This window comes from Perca flavescens, chromosome 22 (genome assembly GCF_004354835.1).
Source record: "Perca flavescens isolate YP-PL-M2 chromosome 22, PFLA_1.0, whole genome shotgun sequence".
NCBI lineage: Eukaryota > Metazoa > Chordata > Actinopteri > Perciformes > Percidae > Perca > Perca flavescens.
In genome coordinates this window covers 15,508,185-15,527,177 of record NC_041352.1, presented here as the reverse complement: position 1 = coordinate 15,527,177, position 18,993 = coordinate 15,508,185, and the positions used below count along the sequence as shown (strand labels likewise).

Genomic DNA, 18,993 nt, shown 5'->3' with positions numbered 1-18,993 from the left:
ATCGTATTTTCCGGCAGACTCCAAGCCTACAGCTGGTGCTTCGCGTTGCTGCCTCCTACAGGTTAATCATGGTTATTGAAAGAGCCATTTTGGTTAATGTTTTTGTTTGTTTTGAATCTATGCAGATTTAAAGCAACAAGAACAAGAAATCAAATAATCTTTTTTTTATTTATCTCTATTAAGTTTGGCTGTGTTGCATGATCAACTTTTAACTTTTTCACCTAACATCTATGACTGTGTAATATTTTGAAAAAGATTTTAACCCCAAAAAAATATATAAATATAAAATATATTTGATATATGATGTTTAGACTCTTGGAGAAGCAACATACAGTACATCTGCTTGAATTGTGATATTCTTGTTCAACTTATAAAAGCCCACACTGCTGAACTGTTAAAACAGTTGGTATAACGCATGATAAATTGCATGAATAAATATGTTAGAAAAGAGCCATAAAAGGTTCAGATATCAGTCAGCCAAAGTTGAAAAGAATATTGCTAATTGAATTAGTTCGCTGTAATCAGAGTTTGACAACATTTATTAAAATTTACAACACAACAATTGTTCTAATGAGTATCAAGAAAGTAATGCCAAATAATGGCACAACTATTTTCTGATAGATCACATCAAATGTCAATTTATCATAAAAATGTTTATCGGAAAATCTTTTTCTGCTTCTCAGCAATCTCCATCGGTTCCATGGCTTTGGGACTGACGTCTGTGTAGAGTGGCTGTCTGATGTGTCTCCAAACCACCAAAACAATCCGGATGACAAACAGCACAGAGGCTAATGCCAGCAGCACAACTAAGAGAAGAAAATCTAGTTACAACAGTTTAACAGATGTTTGTGGTCACCAAGATTATTTGCATTTTTGAAGAGGTATTAGCATTACAATATTTCCTCATACATTGGAGGTAAAAAGATAACTCTTTACTTGATTCACTGTGGATGTAATTTACTAAAAAGTCAAAATAACTAGTATTTAGTAGTAGGCTACAAGTGCTTCATTATTTTTCATCAATATTGTGTACTCATATTACTTTCCATCATGTTTCAGGAAATCAGTCTGAAGAAATGTCGTTAATGTGATGTTTACAAGCCATATTATTAATATAGAGTTACAGTAGTGTCCTACCAATGAAGATGCCATTGCGGCTGGGTGATTTAGCATCGTAGTTTTTGTCCAGGTTTCCCGACAGCGCCCAGATCACAACCGGGTAAATGATGAGGATGTACCGCACGTGTTTGTCAAGGACAAAGTTTTCCAAAACAAACCTGTGAAACATGCAGCACAAACACAGTTGCTTCAGAATCTCACCGATGATTTTTTTTACAAGTGAAGAGCACTTACCACACAAGCAGCACAGCAGACAAAACAGAGTACGAAATGGTTGCAGCATCCGTTGGAGACATGTTTACATCATAAGTCAGTACAATGCTGAGGTTAATTAGTGTTGCAACGGTTGTCCATGTTGTGTATATCATCACACCATTCTGAACCTGCAAAGATGGTATTAAAGAGTTTCACTTTTTGCTTTAAACATTGTACACTTAAACCCAGTTATTTGAACGACATATGACCACAATAGACTCATATAACCTGGCACATTAGCATACACTTAATAATACAAATACTGTACATTTGTCATACTAACCAACACACGGAGGAGCCACAAGTCTGCTTTGTGGTAATTCTTGAGCCAGGCTCCATAAACATGAAGTCCATGGCAGGTGAAACATATCATTGAGTAGTTTGTGCAGATGACCAGGAAGAGAAAAACCAGTGCAGCAATCATCATTCTGTGGAAAGGCACAAGAACAGCAGAAAACACACATTTACAGTATTTATGAAATGAAATACAACAGTTTAATTTATAGGTTGCTTAATTTACAAAGAATAATTACAGAAGCCATTGGAGACACTTACCCTCTGTCCCAAACAAGCAGCCAGCCAATATTGAAACACAGATTGAGGCACCAGCTAATGAAGAATCCATAAGGCAACACTGCAGGGCTGCAGTAGACGTAGCCATAACCATTCCTACAAGAAAAAAATAACCTTAATCTAGCAGTCTGTCTGAGTTGGTAAAAATGTAAAAAAAAAAAGGATTGCAAAGACACATGGCCTATCAAAAAAGGTTGACAATATTTTAAGGTTTTAAAGAAGAGAATAAAAAACATTGGCCGCAACTTTCTGCAAAGTCCTGCAACAATGTAGATAATCATCGCTGTCAGCCAGATGTAGATTACACTCCAGATGTTAAAAGTCCATCCTGAAGGTGTGATCTGGGTGTCAAACACTGCAGACACATTAGCTGTAGTGGTATCATAAGGTCCTAGGGTGAATACAAATGCAAATAATGAGTGACAATGGAGAGGAATGTAACATGTTAAACTAATATTTGTGATTTCTCAACAACTTTACAGTGCCCATTAACAATCTTACTAAACATCCTATAAGTTAACAGAGCTTTGACTCACCAATTCCAACTACAGACAGCCCATTGAACACCAAACTTATTGCAAAGCTGACAACAGACACCACTATCGCAGCAAGACGTCCAAGATTATGTTTTCCCATTGTGGTCTACTGTGATGAATGAAAATTATAAAAAAAAAAAAAATAGAAAATAGAAAAAAAAGTTAAAACACTTGATCATCACCACATAGATCATATTTCATCATATGAAAAGAAGACAAATTCAAGACTTACAATATATAGAAAAGATTACTTCGGTACATCGTAGTGTTTTTACTGAATAAGCAAACAGTGTTTTGTTCAAAAATATGTGTCCTTGAAGGAGATATGTAATCCCTTTATACTTTATGACTTGCATTTGAACCTGACCTCTGACCTTGGCAAGTGCTAATATCCAATAATTCAGACATTTTCACTAAGTTGTGTTGTTGTCTTTTTTTGAAGATTGCCATCATAAAAACCGTAAAGAAAGTCTGTCATTCTAAGTAAATTATTATCAATTTTTTTTTTTCAAGTTTCAAAACTACTTGTGTAACTTCAGAAAGTTCCACGTGCCACTGATGCACGCTGAGCTTCCTCCAGGAAAATAAAATGCTGGCAGCAAAACAAAAGCAGTGCCCACGTGATGAAGACTTGATAAAGTCAAACAAGACATACCTCTCTTGGCGCTTCTCTTCGTGAGCTGACTCAGTGTGAAGAACAAGAGTAACTGTGCAGAGGACGGGGGACTGCCAATTGTATAAATCAGCTTGTTGTGTAAGAGTGAGGTTTACGACCACTCAAAGCATCACGTGCACCTCTTATCTTATATACAGTGACTTGCATAAGTTTACATACCCATGCTAAAGTTGACTAAAAAGAGGAATAAAAAGACATATTTTGGAAATTGATCTAATGCCTTAATTAAAAAAAATAGGAAAAATCCAACCTTTAAGGACAGACATTTTCTTTGTGAATGAATAATGTATCATGAATAAATAAATACATGTTCTTCCTTAATATACAGGGGGCATAAGTAAGTACATCCCTATGTTAATTTCCCATAGAGGCAGGAAGATTTTTATTTTATAAGGTGACTTATTTCATGGATCCAGGATACTATGCATCCTGATAAAGTTCCCTTGGCCTTTGTAATTAAAATAGTCCCACATCATTATATACCTTTCACCATATTTAGAGATTGGCATGGTTTTATTTCAGTTAGCCTAATAGCTAGTTTGATTTGCATTGAGAGATGATCTTATTGAAAGTACCCCATGCCAATTGTGAGATTCAAGCTCATTGTGCCAGGCAAGTATCAAATTATGAGATAAATGTAGTCAATAAAATTAGCAGAGAGGACGAAGAAGGATGTAGGTATTGGTAACACTAAGGTTATGGCAAAGCACATAAAACATTCCTTCTTACTGAAAAGGGCAAGGCATTTACAGCTACAATTACACTGAAAGATTAGACAGTTAAACATGCATCGGTTCTTATTAAAGGATTCTTTATGTTGTCATTACTGCACCTCATAACCTACCAGGGACATTAGCAGTTTAATAATTGTAGTAATTTTGTGTGTCTCATATATACAACAAATCATTCTTCAAAAGCAGAAAATTGACAATAACCCCCATTTGTCATATTTGTATTAAAAATGCAGGTAAAATAAATAATGAATTTAGCATGTTATTACAACTCAGAGAGCATTTAATGTATTTTCCAGTGAAACAACTTAAATTGGACTTCAGCATCATATCATTTAACATCACGTTTATTATAAGAAGCTTCATTGTATGGCAGCAGTGTCTCCCAGGCACAAAAGTCATAAATTACAATATATACAGTACAAAGCATTTAGAAATACATGTCATACTGCATCAATACAGAAAGGTTTATCATAAAAAATATTCATTCAACATTGTTACTTAAATATCTTTTTCTGCTTCTCAGCGATCTCCATCGGGGACATGCTCTCTGGGCTGAGATCAACATAAAATGGATTTTTGATGTGCTTATAGATGACCAAAAATACCCGTCCAGCAAAAGTAGCACAGGCTACTGCCAACAGCACAGCTATAGTGGAAAGAAAATATAAGAGGGAGGCATTAGTGTGCATACTATCTGTCCCCTGTAGTGGGGTTTAATACCTGTATATATGTAACTGCATTATAAAAAAATCAATAATAGTTAATGCAATATTTGTAGAATAGTGAATGTAAAACGACATGAAGCATCCAGCTGATGTAATTGAGATTAAAGATGTTTTGTTTTTTTTAAAGTTTCTTACTAGTGAAGATATTATTGCGAGTAGGCTCTGCAGCATTGTTTTTCGTGAATGCCCCCGTCACTGCCCAGATGACAACGGGGTAAATGGTGAGAATGTACCTCACGTGTTTGTCGAGGACAAAGTTTTCCAGGAAAAACCTGCAAGAAATACAACACATTTGCTCCGACATACTGTATTTTTTTTTTTTTTATGATCTTATTAAAGATAACAGAAATATCTGCAAAAATATCTCCTTTGCACTTACCACACAAACAACACGACAGTCAAAACAGAGAGTGAGGCGGTGGCAGCATCCGTTGGGGACATGTTTGCATCATAAGTCAGCACGATGGTCAGGTTAATTAGGGATGCAATGGTTGTCCATGTTGCATATATGGCAACACCATTCTGAACCTGTAATAGAGACAACAGAAAAGACTTAGCTGCAGAGACATTTGCAGAGCTGGCACAAATGATGTTGCTAGGAGATAAACAGGTAAACATAAGCTTGCAAAAGAGCCGCCATACTAACCAACACATGGTGAAGCCACAGGTCTACTTTGTGGTACTTGTTGAGCCAGGCGCCATAGCTGTGGAGACCATGGCAGGAGAAGAATATCATGACGTAGTTAGTCAAGGCAATTAGGATGAGGAAAGCCAGTGCAGCAGGCATCAACCTGACAGGGATGAAAAATAGAATAATGTATATTTTATTACAATGATGCAGAAAATCATTATCCAGTCACACACAACTGTGCTAATTATATATATATATATATATATATATATATATATATATATATATATATATATATATATATATATATATATATATATATATATATATATATATATATATATATATATATATATATATATATATATGCTTATAACTCACACATAACAAATTTGCCTCTTAGGACCTTACAATCTGTACAGCATATGACACTGACTATCTGTAAACCGTTAGTTCAAATAAAACATTCAAGTAGCTGTATGTCTGAAATATACAATATATTCCTTTGTTACTCAACTTGTCTTCTATACATTGAAATAAATTGCAAACTGAATCCAGTCGAAGTAAATGAAGAAAAGGTCCTATCTTACTTTCTGTCCCACAGGAACAACCATGCAGTATTCAAGCACAGATTCAAGCACCAAGCCACAAAAAATCCATGTGGCAAAATAGCCGGCTGCAGTAGACATAACCATATGCATTCCTAAAGAAAGAACATCACAGAGAGGTAAATGTTTGCGTCAGCATACCAGTACCATACAATCTAGGACACAAAGATTACCATGACAATTCAATTCCGACTGGTTCTTACTTCCTAAAGATGCCGGAGAGGACGTAGACCAACACTGAAGCCAGAAAGATGTAAATGATCGACCAAATGGTAAAGGTCCATCCTGCTGGGGTGATCTGGGTTACAAACTCATCTGAAATATTACTGGTGGTCTCCATAAATGGATCTTTAGGACACAAATAAAAAAAAAATACAAATAGATACAGAATTACTTACTGAAAGGTATTTTGACACACTTGAAAGGTCAAAGGCTGCAACGTTGTTTATTATTATTTATTAAATAACGGAATATTATATCCCAAATGGAGCATTAAAACTTACATATTCCCGGCCCTGCCAGAGCAGTGAACACCATAGTGATGATGAAGAAAAGCAGTGCCAGCACAATGGCGATCACAAGGCTAATGTTGTGTTTTGCCATTGTGGAAAGGTTATCTAAAAACACAAGTATTATAAATTAAAACACATAAAGTAAACATATGGACATACCATGTTGATAATTCCTTCTTAAAATTGGTTGAATAAAGAAGCTTTTGACGTACTTCTCCGTTTAATGTGCTTCTTGAATGAAAGCAGAACAAACAATGCTGTAGCGAAGGGGCTTTTGTTGCATTAAAAAGGGCTGGTTGTGTAACAGTAAGGCTTTTATGACGCCCAGCACGTGTACCTGTTTGAAACTTATATCATTAGTGTTTGCGGACTTTCTCCTTGTGTCCTTTGTTTTCAAATGAGGGACTAAATGTATCGGAATTAATAAAAAGATAAAAATCTGACTTGATGCATAACATTAATAAAAGCTGGACTTTGTCCCAGTATTCATGTTTGGTAACAGGTATCTTTCACCCAATCAAATCAGTTTGTGGACCAGGTACTCAGTGAATCATTACACCTTTGAAGAACTTAATCTTTAGAGTTTGATGAAATGTTGGCCTGCTGCCTATTTTTATTTATTTTTTTATTTAACCTTTATTTATCCAGCTGGATTGTATTATGGAAGGGTGACATTTAGATCCACGCCTTCCTGCTTCATGACCCAACTGTATTCTTACCTTAATTATTCATGTCTCCTTCATGTTGCGAAAAGTTGTTATATATATACATATATATATATATATATATATATATATATATATATATATATATATATATAGTATTTAGTGGTGAAAAGTGTTGTATCTATCCATTTTGAAGTATTGGGCTTTACTTGACTATTTCCATACTTCGAATCCACTATGTCTCGTAGGGAAATATTGTATTTTTTACTCTAGTTGCATCACAGATTAGGATTTTTTATTAAAAAACATATGACGACCACACATGTCACATTGTTCTTGTTAAACTAACGTGTAGGTATGAATAAGGTAAAATAGCCTCCTCCACAGCCAGCTACAACATTAAAATGCATTTTACACATTAAAGCATCAGTTATTAATCCAACAATATAAGATCTATGATATACAGTAACTCTCTCTCAGCAGGGTCATTGTTCTGGTTCCCATGCTGCCTGTTAAGTAGCAGAAGTGTATCACCTTATCAAAGCAGCTGAACTAGATCTGTTTGCTCTTTTATAAATATGAATGAGTACATTACAACAGTACCCTTGTGACTTTGCTTTGCTCTTTTATCATAGCCTATCCTTTTACTATTAAAATGTGTGTAACAATTGTTTTCAACAATATGGATGATTAGGCCTGTGATCATGTGACAAATATATGTTGTTGTCACATTATTTCCTTACTTTCTTTCCTGTCCCTGTTATATGTCAATGGTTAGTTGTTACGCTATTTTATCACATCTTATCATCATTTGTTGTGAATAGGCTGTTTGTAATTTTTTGATGAAAAAGAGGGAGGTATGAAGAGAATGAGGTCATGATGCTTGTTGTAGTAGCCTATCTGTCTATCGCTTGTGTTCATGTGAGCATCTCTCATATGATGTGGTGTTATTTGTTGTCTGTGTAGCTGCACAAACGAGCATGTTTGGTCCACTTCAAAACAGTTACAACTTTCAACTTCGACGGACCCATCCAGTTCTCCTTGAAGTTGTCCAACCTTGTTGAATGCTTGGCTCCAGCTATGGTCCTCTGCACAGGTCATTTATGTTGCTGCGTGTTGTGCGCACTCCCACTGCGGTTGGGCCTTGAAATAAAGTCTGCAGCCAGCGCAGTATTGCTAAACAAATATATGTGTGTGTGTCTGTGTGTGTGTGTAGAAGCGTCGCGTGGGTGGGGCGGAGTGTAAATAAAGTGCGGGGGAATTTTGTGGGTGGGGGGGCGCGTTTGATATCACGCATGCGCAGTGTCATACCGGCGACGGCAGTACAAACGGTGGCCTAGTGAATAACAACAAGGGGATTACAGAGCCCAATTTGACAGGTCAGTTAATAATAAGTAACGTTACGTGTATTTAGAAGTCTATGTATGGTAACGCTTTATAATCAGAAGCTTATTCAATTCCTAATGTCGGCAAAATTTGGAAAACATTGGGCTGTCGCATGAGCTAACGTTACATTTCAGAGCTAACGTTAGCTAATTCAGCTAACAACGGCTATGACATTAGCTAGCTGACAAAGTGTAGCTAGCCCTCCCGTATACCTGTGCCTCATTAATTGAATATTTGTTTGTGCTTTGCTTATTTGTGAATCGATAAGGGGAAGCAGCACGCCAGATACTTATAATGTTTTGTTTTGTAAAGGCAGTGGGATTTATAATAACGCAGGAAGCTAAGACATAAAGCTAACCTAGCTAACCTGCTAGCTATCCTTAGATGCCCCAATTGTTTAAACTGTGTTTGCGGAAAGGATGGTGCCCTATTGACGTTTACATACGGTAGTTTTACATTAGTTAGTGATTGTTTAGGTAATCCTTATAATTGACACATGCCTAAAACTGGTAGAGGGTGCTCTACTTACCTCTAACTCTAAAATACTTTGGCTAAAGTTGCATACATGCATTGTTATACAATTAGTGGTGTGGAATAGGATTATGCCATCTATCAGAAACGTTACAATAGTCAGTTCCAGATTGGGAAGGTAAAACATTTTCTCCTAACCTTCTCGAAGTCTGTCTACATAATGTATATTTTTGTATCTCTCTAGGCTGCACAATGAGTCAGGGTAAGGACAATGCACGACTCAAGAGCTACAAGAACAAGTCCCTTAACACAGATGAAATGAGAAGAAGGAGGGAAGAGGAAGGCCTACAGCTTCGGAAGCAGAAGAAGGATGAACAGGTAAACAAAGTGTGGAGGACGTCATTTAGACCTCAGCAGAGGATACGTTTTAATATGTTATTGTGGAGGCAGAATTTGGTCTCAGGGTAGATTGCATTTAAACAGCCTTAATGGTTAAAAAAAAATAAAATTGTCCTGGCAGTGTTGCTAATGTCAGGGAATAAACTTGAACCCATGCTGTGTTTCTATTGATGTAATTGTGAAGAGGAAATATACTTAGAAAGACTAACATAATTTATTTAAATATTATTCTATTGCAGCTTTTTAAGAGGAGGAATGTTGCCACAGTGGAGGATGATGGCCTTCCGGAGGACGATGGGATGGCAGATAGTGGCTATCTGGAGTCCCAGGCTAACAACATGGACCCCCTCACGGTAAGAAGAGAAATCCTGCTACTCATCTACATTAATTGAATATACGTATGAAGTCAGATGTGACAGCATTTCATCTGTTTTATCAAATCTCCATTTCTTTGCTGTACAGGGTGGGGTGATCTCTGAAGACATGACTCAAATGATCTTCTCCAGTACTCCTGAGCAGCAGCTTATAGGCACTCAACGCTTTAGGAAGCTCCTTTCTAAAGGTAAGAGTGCTGTAGATAGCTGTTATTCCTATAGAAACTTGATTTCAACAACGGCTGGATGACACTGCAATGCCTTTTAGCATGGGAAATTATACATTATTTTAAGCATACATTATATAAATGGAGTAAATCAGTTACACAGGCAGTTTTCTTTAATGAAACTATATGAGAAACTGCCACTCCAGTTTGTCTTTGGTGCAGCAGTAAGAGACCTATAGCAAAATACAGCCAATCCAACCCGGCCACATGTTTTAACCTCTTGATATCAAGATAATGCTATAAATATTGCTTTTATTTATTTTTGTCATGTTGTCCACCTTTACTGTATGTCTCACACAGAGCCCAACCCACCCATCGATGAAGTCATTGCCACTCCAGGGGTGGTGGAGCGCTTTGTTGAGTTCCTAAAGAGGAGAGAAAACTGCACATTGCAGGTACATTTCCTCAGTATGTCTTAGTAATGGTGCAGGTGTGCACTAAACTGGGGAGGCTTGAAGCTGCTTTATTTTCCATGCATTTTTTTTCTCTGAACTCTTCTTGCACATTAACTGTTTATATCTAATCTGAGTGATCAGTATATAATACATTTTAAATATATTTGTTTATATTAATATATGAAATGTATTGTTTCAGTTTGAGGCTGCATGGGTGTTGACCAACATTGCATCAGGTACATCCCATCAGACTCGGGTGGTAATCCAGGCAGGAGCTGTGCCCATTTTCATAGAGATGCTCAGCTCGGATTTCGAAGACGTACAGGAACAGGTAGGGAGGATTCAGACATACCAGTGGTTTTTCTGGTTATCACGGTTAGCCAATTGTCTCCCCACTGACATTCACCTCATCTTCTTTTATATATCTATTACAACTTGGATGTAAATAACAACATATATTTAGTTAACCTGCCGAATATTGTACATTTGAATGTTGTTTATTGACGGCCCTAAATAATTGCTTTGACCATCAGGCAGTGTGGGCCTTGGGAAACATAGCAGGAGATAGCACAGAATGCAGAGACTTTGTCATAGACTGCAACATTCTGCCTTCCCTGGTGCAGTAAGTAGCTTTTTTGTAGTAGCTCTTATTGTCTTCATCTTAAATCTTATTACACGTAAACAAATAAAGTACATAAATCCTGTATTTTCAGTAAAATATGCTGCTTTTGCAGGTTATTAGCCAAACAGAATCGTCTAACTATGATGAGGAATGCAGTGTGGGCACTTTCAAACCTGTGCAGGGGAAAGAACCCACCTCCAGACTTCACTAAGGTAATTTGCCAAGATAAACATATCACTATGGCAACAGCACACTTCTCAGATTGCTAAAGTACATCATATCTCACTTTTCAAGGACACAAGCTGACACAAATGAAGTTATACATCTAAAGTGGAAAACCGTCACTCCCATTGGACTTAACACTAACATGTTGCTCTAACCCTGCCACCATGTCTCTTTTTCCCCAGGTGTCTCCGTGTCTCAGTGTGCTGTCTTGGCTGCTGTTCGTCAATGACACAGACATCCTGGCTGATGCATGCTGGGCACTCTCCTACCTATCTGATGGCCCCAATGACAAAATCCAGGCCGTTATTGACTCAGGAGTCTGTCGCAGGCTGGTGGAGTTGCTGATGTAAGAATTTAAACACATACTGTATACTCTAATTCTAAAAGATTAGACGCAACTTAGATATTTACTGTTGGAGAAGAGCAATGTTCTTACGCAGACAGATACAGAATTTCCCATGTGTACCATCCGACAATCCAGATGTGGGTGTGTCGTGATTGGAGCAAGCTTCGTAAACATCTGAGTGATCACACATTACAATTCTGCTTATTTCCAGGCACTCTGATTATAAGGTGGTATCCCCTGCACTGCGAGCTGTTGGAAACATAGTCACTGGAGATGATCTGCAGACACAGGTAATGGCAGCATGTACACACACATACAATTATACTTCTTTTGGAGAAGGTAATCTAATACTTTATAGATGAATATTTCTGACTTTGTGTGTAATTTGTGTGGTTGCCTAGGTGATTTTAAACTGTTCAGCGCTGCAGTCCCTACTTCACCTCCTGAGTAGCCCCAAGGAGTCCATCAAGAAGGAAGCCTGCTGGACGATCTCCAACATCACCGCAGGGAACCGAGCACAAATACAGGTGTGTGTATGTCTGTGTGGCATCCCACAGAATAACTTGGAACGTTGAGGATGAATATTAAGCTTTAGCATTTCCTGATCTAATCAAGTCGTTTTTCCCTCTTATTAGATGGTGATAGATGCAGGCCTGCTGCCTCCTCTCATCACTATCCTGCAGGTAGCTGAGTTTCGCACAAGGAAGGAGGCAGCCTGGGCCATAACCAATGCCACCTCAGGGGGCTCTGCAGAGCAAATTAGGTAAGACTGATGCAGTTTAACATACAGTATACAGACAGTTTCATCCAAGTTCTTCCATACATTGGACTGTGGCGTGTTCCTTGACTAACTCACACCACAGATCAGAAATAATACAGTGTTAGCGTTTGGCTCTTTCACATATGTAGAACTAATGCTCATAAAGGTATGTAGTAGTCTGTTCCTTTTTTATTAAGGGCATTGTTTTATAATAAGTCACAGCAAGGTGAGTTTGTATTTAAAAACTGACAAAAATGAATAACAGTTGAGAAAATCCGCAAACAATATCCAACAAAACTAACATACAGCATGCTTTGCGAAATGATAGGGGGAAACAGGAACTTATATAGGATAGGAATAGTAAAATGAACACTTGTATTAATATTTTAAGATAGTAGGGAGACATTCCTTCAGCTGGTATGACTGTGGTGTAGGTTTAGCTTTTGATGCAGTATGTGTGGTTTACGCATCATGCTTTGTGTCCATTGTTGAGCCAAAGACCTTGAAGTTGTTTTTTGAGAAGTTTGATTCTGTATCTGGGTATGTACTGCCCCCTGCAGGCACCTTGTGGATCTCGGCTGTATAAAACCTCTGTGTGACCTACTCACACTTATGGACTCCAAAATAGTTCAGGTGGCTCTAAATGGCCTAGAAAACATCCTGCGACTGGGAGAACTGGAGGCCAAGAGGGGAGGAGGCATCAACCCTTACTGTGCACTCATTGAAGAGGCCTATGGTAAGTGTCCATGCAACTCGAAGCAAAACTAAATCAATCTGTCTGTTAGTGGATGGATCAGAACATAAAGTTTAGTTTAGTTAAGTTAATTTTAATGTATGTTAATGTATGGAAGATTATATCTTGATGCAGAAAAGTCAATAATCTGAAATTATTTTAATTGCTGGCAGTTAATTAATCCAGCACTACCTCCCTTCCTCTCAGGTCTGGACAAGTTGGAGTTCCTGCAGGGCCACGAGAACCAGGAAATCTACCAGAAAGCCTTCGACCTGATCGAGCGCTACTTCAACACTGAAGACGAGGACCCGTCTCTGGCTCCAGCCGTTGATCTGCAGCAGCAGCAGTTCCTCTTCCAGCAGTGCGAGGCCCCGATGGAAGGCTTCCAGCTATAATGCTCAATCCTCCCTCCCCATAAGCTTCACCTTCATCCTCACCTCTGCTCATTTCTCCCTACTCTCTGCCCACTGCCACGATCAAGGGTTACGAGTAAACTCTCAGCTGCCCTCCTCCTTCCCTTCTCATCGTCAGAGAGTTTGATTTAATCATTATCATGATTATGAAAAATGTAACATTACAGGAGCACATGTGTGCGTACGTCCGACGTGGGTAAAGTTCTGCAGTCTTGTCAGCCAGTTTGTAAAGGTTTCACTCATCATTCTGTCTTGCGCTGAGCTCACCTCTGCGCCTGAACCCCACCTACCTGCTCAGGCCCCGGCGTCTCCTACTAGCAGATTGTCCCTGTAACACCACCTCTGTTGTACTTTGTGGATTTCCTCAGCTCATCCCAAAAAAAGCACTTCTTGCCGTAGGATTGGCAATCCCTGTCTTCAATAAGTGGGAGTTTGTAGGACTGCTGCACTGCTTGTCTGATTTGAAGCATTAATGACTCACAAGACAGACAAACATGGACGTGATTTTTTTTCACACACACACACACACACACACACACACACACACACACACACACACACACACACACACACACACACACACACACACACACACACACACACACACACACACAAGAATGATCTAACCTAAACACTGGACTGACCATGAGACGTTGACCACATTTGACTGTGGTCTTCAGACTGAACTGCCCACTGGGGCCACGTCGCCAGTCCCAACCCCAACCCAAGGACTCTACTGACCTCTACAGAAGGCACTTCAACGACTCAAAAACGGAGGTTGAATTCCATCACCTCCTCTCTGGCCATTGGATAAGTGACCACAGATGGACAAATTAGGAACTTGACTGTGTCGCTGAGGGGTGGAGCTTGTCAGTGACATACCAGGCTGCTCTGCGTTCCCTCCTGGATCTCATATCATGCATTCCTTTATATCCAGTAATGGGACTTTCCACCTGCACAGGCTTTATCCTGAAGAGTTTAGACTGCCTCTGGTGTGATGTGAATAACCCCATGGAACCATGGGAATTTGAGTCTTCCCTCGCACTGAGACCATTACACAGACTTGGACGAGACAAAACAGACTATTTAACCCTGGATTCTGTCCAGCAGCAGACCAGCGGGAATTTGTATTATCTTACCATAATTGCATTTCATTTGCAGCACTTTAGTTCAGGACTGATGCCTGCTCTTTGAGACTATACCGTAGTTTTTACGTTAACTATTTAATTGGTTCATGACACGCTTCCTCTGGAAGCGAGGTTTAAAGACGTGTGGTCTGAATCCTCGGTCCCCTTCTGGTATGACGAGGATTACAATGTACTTTACTGTTTACCCTTCCCACTGAAAATCTTAGCACACTAATTACAACCAGTAGATCATGCTGCCTCAGCAAAGCTAGAAGAACTATATTGTGACAAAGTAAACAGACTCTCAGAAAATTCTGTTTTAGCTGTGAGCAGTCGGTTCAGGTAGTATTTTCCAATTTGATCATGCCATATCTACACGTCAGCTATTTGGTCTAAAGTTGGCCTTTTTTAAAAAGTTTTTTTAGTTGGGGTTAGCATCTGCCATGTTGCTGTGCCATAATCCTAATTCTACAGGAATCCTAGATAATTTAAACAAATCCAGATAAAAGCTTGAAAATACTGGTGATCACCTACCTTAACAAATGTATGTTTGTTTACCAAGTTCTCTTAACATTGCTTACTTTTATCAAAATCTCTGCAAGAGATGACCAGCTCTATATGTTAATTATTGTTTGTTGTATTGAGTTTGTGCAACTGTCCCTTGTTATGCCATTTGCATAAAAGCCGTTTCATGAACCAGTGTAAGTGAATTAGTTTCATTGTAGTTTGTGTACAGGGTGAATCTTTTTGAAAAGCATTTTTCCTTTATCAAATTACTGCTGTACAGCTAAAGAAATGTACCTGTGTTAAGCAGCAACTAATGCTCATTTATATTATCAATTAATCTGCAGCGTGTTTTCTCAACTAATCGTTTGGTCTACAGTGAAGAATGAAAACAATTATTTAGACCTCGGGCTTAAGAGTTTATATGAAACCAGATCAGGTCATTAAATCAGATGGGAATTCTCAAGAAGCAATACTTTAGTTTTTTTTTGGTGCTCACTATATACAAACAGATGTCACATCAGTCATAAACAAACCTGCCGAATTACATGAATAGCAGGACCCAACAGAACATTGTGCAGATGAATCATGTATCTTCCTTGAAGTTCTCTTAAGAAAACAAACCATCTGAAACTCTTCAGGACTTTCTTCACAAGACTGTTGCCTCGGAGGCAAATAAAAAAAAAAAAAAAAACAGGACACATAAGGCATTTATGTTGGAGAGCTTGAGACATATGTGTTGAAAGTTTGCTAGATAGAGAATTTAATTGGAGAATCTGTTAAATTAATGTCTGAAAATCATTTTGCTGCATAGTAAATGCCAGGAATTAATTATGAAACTCCTAAAAGCTCCATCAAAGTAAGTGTGTGTTTCCATTCTCCTCTGATACAACCAAATACTGATGCCACAATAATTCTTCAGTTTATAATCTCAATATATTCACTGAAAAGATAAAACCTTACATTAGGTTTCAAAAATTGCTGAATACATAGTTGTGTGTTAAGGTCATTCCCCCAGTTGCAAAACTGAAGTATTAACTGCTATTTCTGGTTGCTCTCTAGGATGGAAGTAGGGAGCTCTGATGTCATGATATACATTAAGAAGGGGGACTCTATTGGCCCAATATTGGAGGGTTGGGGGGTTGTGCAGGGAGTAGTTGTCTTCCATCACTGAGCCTTCTCAGACAGGGCGATAGCAGCTTCCTTCTCTCTTTGTAGTTCTTCCCTCCATCTAGCTTTCTTCTCCATGTTTTGACCTGTCAGGGACTCATGCCTGCCTACAGCCTGTGACAAAATCAGACACATTACAGATAAGATCTGAAAAACAGATTTTTTTTTGTGTATGCAACAAAAGGCAGGGACAAAACTGCTCCTTCACATTGTTGTTAACCATTCAACTAAGATTCCCCTCCTTGTAAACAGATACAAGGAGAAAAACAATGCCTGCAAACACAATGCAGTCCTACAGTAGTGTCACTCACCCGTTTGCCCAGGAACACCATCAACAGACAGGCCACTATCGTGGTCGCCATCATCACATAGCAGGCTTTCACTCGGACTTTGTTTCTGGCAGCATCAATCATCTCAAACCTGTGGAACACACCGGCAGGTGCACAAACCAATGTCATTGTAGCCAGATATTTGAATGCTTCAAAAAAACAATATTGTAATCAAAAACAATGTAGAATGAATCAACAAGCAGGCTCTGTTGATACTTGCTGTTTTTAAGCTCAGCACACAAGTAATGTGCAATGACCATAATGGCAACAGTCACCACCAGCTATTCATGCTTCTCTCAGTCTCATGTCAACATTAATTACAATTTTTTCCCCGTCTTGGTTCATTATGGATGCAAGAGGTCGGAGGTCTGCAGTTTGTATGCGTGACAATCAGGTCTTTTATCACTGAAGAAGATCAGATATGATCTCCACCCTGATTTCAGTAACCACAGTAATTACCTCCAGCCAAAGACAGATGCCTTGTCTGAACTGTAGCCATCTTGGAATATCAGCCACCCACAGCGGCACCACCGCTCATCCAGTTAGTTAGCTCTGTTCTTGTGATGCAGCCTAACTAAATCATGCAAAGAGCCAATCAGATGAGATTGTGCTGGGTGGTCTGGCATAAACAGGAAGAGGCTACTTACGACACAAGCTCCGGTATCTGGTCTGCTGTCTTAAAGCGTCCAGACCAGACCAGCATCTTCTTGTCCAGATTTGAGGGTCTGTAGCCGGGGAGTCTGAACGCGGCACGAGGTGCTGTATAAAAGAAAGCACACGTTCATTTTGAAGAAAGAATTGACAGAGTTCAGTTTCACAAGCCCCAGCCTCCATCACCCCAGATTGTAACCTCACATCCTGTGTCCCTCCTCCCTCTGGAGACTAAGGAAAACTTTCACACACTTGCTAGGATAACAAGTGATCTGTGATGTACACAATCATTATGGAGAGGTTTCATATGTCTGATATTCTGAGGAATACAACTTTCTTACAACTTAAACATTTTAAAATAGTTACAGCTCATCCCAAATGAAAACCTCTTCTCCATGTTCAGCAATCCCTTTCTCTGATTAAGTGGGAATTCTCACACACACACACACACACACACACACACACACACACACACACACACACACACACACACACACACACACACACACACACACACACACACACACACACACACACACACACACACACACACACACACACACACACACACACACACCTTGTGCTGGAGCTGCAGGAGGCTCTGCTTTGGCCTCCTGTGGTTTATTGCACATCCCTCTATGGCTCCATGTTTCAGTGATCTGTCTGCACCTCTGACCTGTTGAGATATTAAAACAATTGGATTGGATGGAGGAATAATAACTAGGTCTAACTATTATTTTGATTTGATTATTATTATTTGATTATTAACTGATGAGTATTTTCTCAACTAATCATTTGGTCTATAAAATGTCAGAAAATAGAAAAGAATGCCCATCTCAATACCCCAAAGTTACATAGGCCTACTGAAGTGGTTTGTCTCGTCAAACAGCCCGAAAACTAAGGATATTCAGTTTACTATCACATAAGACAAAGAAAAGCATTAAATAATCACAACTAAGAGGCTGGAACTGCAAAATATTTTATTTGTGTAAAGTTACTTAAAATGATTAAGCTATTGTTGATTTATTGTGTTCTAATCATTTCAGCTCTAATCATAAAACACTTAACTAATCCATGCCAAAATATCACAACAACTAATTTTACATAAACAAAAAAGTGCCCACAAGATACCTCATAATAACATGAAGGTGTGCTGGCGACTTTCATAATAAAACAGAGGTGTGTCAGGATAACAAAGCCTAGAAATATTGTATAATAATTTTAAAAGGTTTGCTAGGGCAAAGTTATATTAGTAAGGCTTTTATATTTTTCGTTCAAGAACCGGTATCGAATTCATGGTATCGGTACCAGTATTGAACATTTTGAATGACACCTTTTATAGCCACGTAAGAATAATTTACTCGAATTATGATGTTTGACATTCAAAGAACGAGTGGTAAAAATACCAAATATATAATAGCATGTACGATTACTAAGGTTACAACGATTAAGTCAAGTGGGAGAAAGCTTTAAAGTTACTCTACAGCGCTGTGAAGGTCTGACAATGCGAGACTAGCCAGCTAATCAAAAACAACACAGAAATCAAATGTATCGATACGAACCTATAAATTTGCTAATGGAAATCCGAGATCTGACGAAATTCATGCTCTTTATGTTAAAGTAAATAAGATATAACGTGTCTATCAATCCATTAAACTGCGTAACACCACAGTCTCCCGTCAGGTGTTGAAAGTCAACTAACTGCGCTTTTATCATTTACCAACAGGACCCCCGTCACATAAGCGTATGAGCCTCTGCTGTATGCCTGATCGAAAACTATACATGTCTTTCGCCTGGGGTGTCTCATGCGTCTCTAGGCCGCCATTT

The 18,993-nt window shown here is 38.6% G+C and overlaps 3 protein-coding genes across 3 annotated transcripts; 1 reads left to right on the top strand and 2 right to left on the bottom strand.

Annotated features, from left to right (window-relative positions):
- Positions 1–654: 654 nt before the first annotated feature.
- On the bottom strand, positions 655–2,228 carry LOC114549601 (uncharacterized). The gene is made up of 6 exons (XM_028569981.1): positions 2,194–2,228; positions 1,930–2,043; positions 1,658–1,802; positions 1,354–1,502; positions 1,138–1,277; positions 655–806 (listed from the first exon to the last, which is right to left on the bottom strand). Exons 1-6 carry the CDS (start codon positions 2,226–2,228, stop codon positions 655–657), a joined length of 735 nt encoding a protein of 244 aa, XP_028425782.1.
- Positions 2,229–7,391: 5,163 nt separating this feature from the next.
- Positions 7,392–15,208, top strand: kpna1 (karyopherin alpha 1 (importin alpha 5)). Its single transcript, XM_028569979.1, has 16 exons — positions 7,392–7,400; positions 8,001–8,080; positions 8,286–8,413; positions 9,136–9,269; positions 9,530–9,643; positions 9,753–9,852; positions 10,192–10,286; positions 10,486–10,617; positions 10,820–10,908; positions 11,021–11,120; positions 11,316–11,479; positions 11,691–11,769; positions 11,881–12,006; positions 12,115–12,242; positions 12,800–12,975; positions 13,180–15,208. The coding sequence occupies exons 1-16, from the start codon at positions 7,392–7,394 to the stop codon at positions 13,365–13,367; spliced, it is 1,842 nt and encodes a 613-aa protein (XP_028425780.1). The 3' UTR covers positions 13,368–15,208.
- Positions 15,209–15,422: 214 nt separating this feature from the next.
- On the bottom strand, positions 15,423–18,890 carry fam162a (family with sequence similarity 162 member A). The gene is made up of 5 exons (XM_028569281.1): positions 18,729–18,890; positions 17,744–17,842; positions 17,163–17,274; positions 16,498–16,606; positions 15,423–16,300 (listed from the first exon to the last, which is right to left on the bottom strand). The coding sequence occupies exons 1-5, from the start codon at positions 18,880–18,882 to the stop codon at positions 16,184–16,186; spliced, it is 591 nt and encodes a 196-aa protein (XP_028425082.1). The 5' UTR covers positions 18,883–18,890; the 3' UTR covers positions 15,423–16,183.
- Between the last annotated feature and the right edge of the window lie 103 nt (positions 18,891–18,993).

What these genes read in the sequence shown, in the direction of transcription:
- LOC114549601 (XM_028569981.1), bottom strand. Translation starts at nt 2,228, where the DNA reads ATGATTATCTACATTGTTGCAGGACTTTGCAGAAA. An exon ending in TGTGGCTCCTCCGTGTGTTG is followed by an intron (nt 1,503 to 1,657) that starts GTTAGTATGACA and finishes CCATCTTTGCAG; the next exon opens with GTTCAGAATGGTGTGATGAT. An exon ending in TCTGCTGTGCTGCTTGTGTG is followed by an intron (nt 1,278 to 1,353) that starts GTAAGTGCTCTT and finishes CATGTTTCACAG; the next exon opens with GTTTGTTTTGGAAAACTTTG.
- kpna1 (XM_028569979.1), top strand. An exon ending in GAGAAAACTGCACATTGCAG is followed by an intron (nt 10,287 to 10,485) that starts GTACATTTCCTC and finishes GTATTGTTTCAG; the next exon opens with TTTGAGGCTGCATGGGTGTT. An exon ending in CACCTCCAGACTTCACTAAG is followed by an intron (nt 11,121 to 11,315) that starts GTAATTTGCCAA and finishes CTTTTTCCCCAG; the next exon opens with GTGTCTCCGTGTCTCAGTGT.
- fam162a (XM_028569281.1), bottom strand. Translation starts at nt 18,882, where the DNA reads ATGATAAAAGCGCAGTTAGTTGACTTTCAACACCTGACGGGAGACTGT. An exon ending in CAGATACCGGAGCTTGTGTC is followed by an intron (nt 16,607 to 17,162) that starts GTAAGTAGCCTC and finishes TGTGTTCCACAG; the next exon opens with GTTTGAGATGATTGATGCTG. An exon ending in TGGTGTTCCTGGGCAAACGG is followed by an intron (nt 16,301 to 16,497) that starts GTGAGTGACACT and finishes ATTTTGTCACAG; the next exon opens with GCTGTAGGCAGGCATGAGTC.